This window comes from Gobio gobio, assembly GCF_949357685.1.
Source record: "Gobio gobio genome assembly, chromosome: 1".
NCBI lineage: Eukaryota > Metazoa > Chordata > Actinopteri > Cypriniformes > Gobionidae > Gobio > Gobio gobio.
The window spans coordinates 75,102,014-75,104,751 of record NC_137097.1 but is presented as its reverse complement, the minus strand read 5'-3'; the positions used below and the strand labels follow the sequence as shown (position 1 = coordinate 75,104,751).

At 38.0% G+C, this 2,738-nt stretch overlaps 1 protein-coding gene across 2 annotated transcripts in view; it reads left to right on the top strand.

The window, feature by feature from the left end:
* nup85 (nucleoporin 85) overlaps nucleotides 1–1,537 on the top strand; it is a 22,962-nt gene extending 21,425 nt beyond the window's left edge. For both annotated transcript variants that reach the window (XM_079814248.1, XM_079814249.1), the window contains exons 18-19: nucleotides 1,164–1,253; nucleotides 1,328–1,537. In XM_079814248.1, coding sequence (XP_079670374.1) covers nucleotides 1,164–1,253; nucleotides 1,328–1,426 — 189 coding nt within the window. In that variant the 3' untranslated portion in view covers nucleotides 1,427–1,537. The remainder of the gene's footprint in view (nucleotides 1–1,163; nucleotides 1,254–1,327) is intronic.
* Nucleotides 1,538–2,738: the final 1,201 nt, after the last annotated feature.

The window sequence follows — 2,738 nt, the reverse complement described above, 5'->3', positions numbered from 1 at the left end:
AGAGCATTTTTATAGAAACTGGCAAATAAAATCTGTAAAAAAAAAAAATTGTTTACTTTGTTTGTAAAAAAAAATCAACTAAATCCAGTATAAATCTGAAAATGTCTACATTTATATCAAGATCTGGTCCTAGAGCATAAACACAAAGTGGAACAAACTTTCTGTCTCAAACACACACACACACACACACACACACACACACACACACACACACAAAAAAACACAGGTGTCTGGAGCATTTTTTAGATTTTGGCAATGAATGGGAAAATGCTGCTTTTTTTTTCACTTTGTTTGTAAAAAAAAAAATCAACTAAATCCAGTATAAATCTGAAAATGTCTACATTTATATCAAGATCTGGTCCTAGAGCATAAACACAAAGTGGAACGAACTTTCTGTCTCACGCGCACACACACACACACACACACACACACGTGTGTGACTGCAACAGAGAGCATTTTTATAGAAACTGGCAAATAAAATCCACAAAACTGGCATAAATCTGAAAAAATTCCATACATAAATGAAGGACAAATACTAGAGCACAAATGCAACATGGAACAATCATGAGAAAGAGAGGGAAAAGGGCAAATAAAAGAAAGATGAAAGGCAGCTTAACTTTTGCATAACCTCCCTATGGACCTCTAGTGGATAATGTGGTCATTGCACTCTCTCTTTCTCTTTAACTATAATTCCTAAAGTTTTTCCACAAACCTACAGATGGCGGTATTCTATCCCTAACACATAGAGCAATGTCCAAAAACTATTAATATTTATTTAAGATCATCATTCAAGTGATTTTGTTCATAAAACAAAAAAAAATGTATGACATAGTTAAGTATTTGTGCAGTAAATAGGTAAAAAACGACCAAATACCCTCAAAAACACAGCATAAATGTATAGTTGAGAAGTAAATAAAAAAAATGATATATAGTTTTCCATGTAAAAAATGTATATTTCCTTATGCAATCGCTCTGTAAAAGACTCAAGCGTAACTTGAGGGACGATTAAGGGTTAAGGTAAAACATGTAGTCATTTAGAGAGTTTAACTGATCGAGTACATACCTTGAATGCCTAAATATAAACATGTCAGCCTAACCCATGAAGGTTGACCATCGTGTGTTTGTCTTGTAGTTTGAACCGCTCTGTTTTCTTGCATGTAAAGGTGATCTTCTCCGTGGATCAGACGTATGAGCTCATGTCCTGTCTGGAGGAACTCAACTCCGAAACCAAAGACTCACAGCAGACAGACCAGGTACCGCCCATCCCAGAAACACACCATTATAATGTTTTAGTTGGACATTAAGACGTTTCTCTTCTGTGTTCCAGGATGACGATATCGAGTCCACAAAGACGGAGCTCCTGCGCCTGTCTCTGGCCCGTAACCTCGCCATGGCCATCGTGAAAGAGGGAACGATAGAAACATAAGTTCATCTGGTTCACACTCAAAAGCTGTATTTCGCTGTCTTGGTGTCCTGTATATAATTCAGAAATCTTGGATGAACATGTGATGTCTTTTATAAAAACGTTTTTCCAGTATTTGCAAAATAATCGTCTTTCATATTGTCTTTTGTATAAAGGTTTTGTGAGTTGTTGGGCTCTTTTGAATTAGAATTTGAGGTACAGGGGTGGGAAAATATCATAAAACTACAACTGTAAATTGTTTCTGGTGCAAGAAACCTTGACTGATATTGTAAGTACATGGTTTATTCGATTTAAGTCCCATTCACACTAAAAACCACCATAACCACCGTAGACATTGAGGGGGGCATGAATTAGAAATGGCCAAATTGTCCCCCCCTCCCAATATTTGATACTCTTGAAGCTGTTTTGCTGTACTCCATTACACACCGCTCTCTCTGTTGTCTACGATGACAAAAGTAAAATGTTAAATTTTTGGGTTGGTCTTCCTCAGTGGTGGCCAATCACATCGGAGAAGGCGGGGCTTACGGTTTGTGCGAATTCCAATGTGACACTTAAAGGATTAGTTCAGTTCAAAATGAAAATCTCCCCCATCTCATCCAAGATGTTCATGTCTTTCTTCAGTCGAAAAGAAATTACGTTTTTTTGAGGAAAACATTCCAGGATTTTTCTCCACATATTGGTCTTCAATGGGGACCAACGGTTGAAGGTTCAGCATGATCCCAGACGAGGAATAGGGTCTTATCTAGACAAACCATCGGTCATTTAAAAAGAAAAATTATGTTTTTTAACCTAAATTGCTCATCTTGCGCTGCTCTGCGACACACCATGGATTGCGTAATCATGTCGAAAAGGTCACGCTAGGCGGAAGGACCGCCCCAAGCGAACGTGCGAGGACTAATACAAACATCCTTTACTAAAAAAACACTCCATCTCCAACTCAAAATCGTCCGACATCGTTGTTTAACCTTTTTTTTTGCTAAAGGATGTTTGTATTAGTCTTTGCACAAGCGCTTTGTAAACACAGGGCGGTACTTCTGCCTTTCTGACGGGATTACGCAATCCCTGGTGTGTCGCAGAGCAGCGCAAGATGAGCAATTTAGGTTAAAAAGTATATAATTTTTATTTTAGAAAATGTTGGATGGTTAGTCTAGATCTGACTCTATTCCTCGTCTGGGAGAGCAGAGCCTCTGAAGTCCTTCCTTTGAAACTGCATTGATTTGGACCTTCAACTGTTGGTCCCCATTGAAGTCCATTATGTGGAGAAAAATCCTGGAATGTTTTCCTCAAAAAACGTCATTTCTTTTCGACTGAAGAA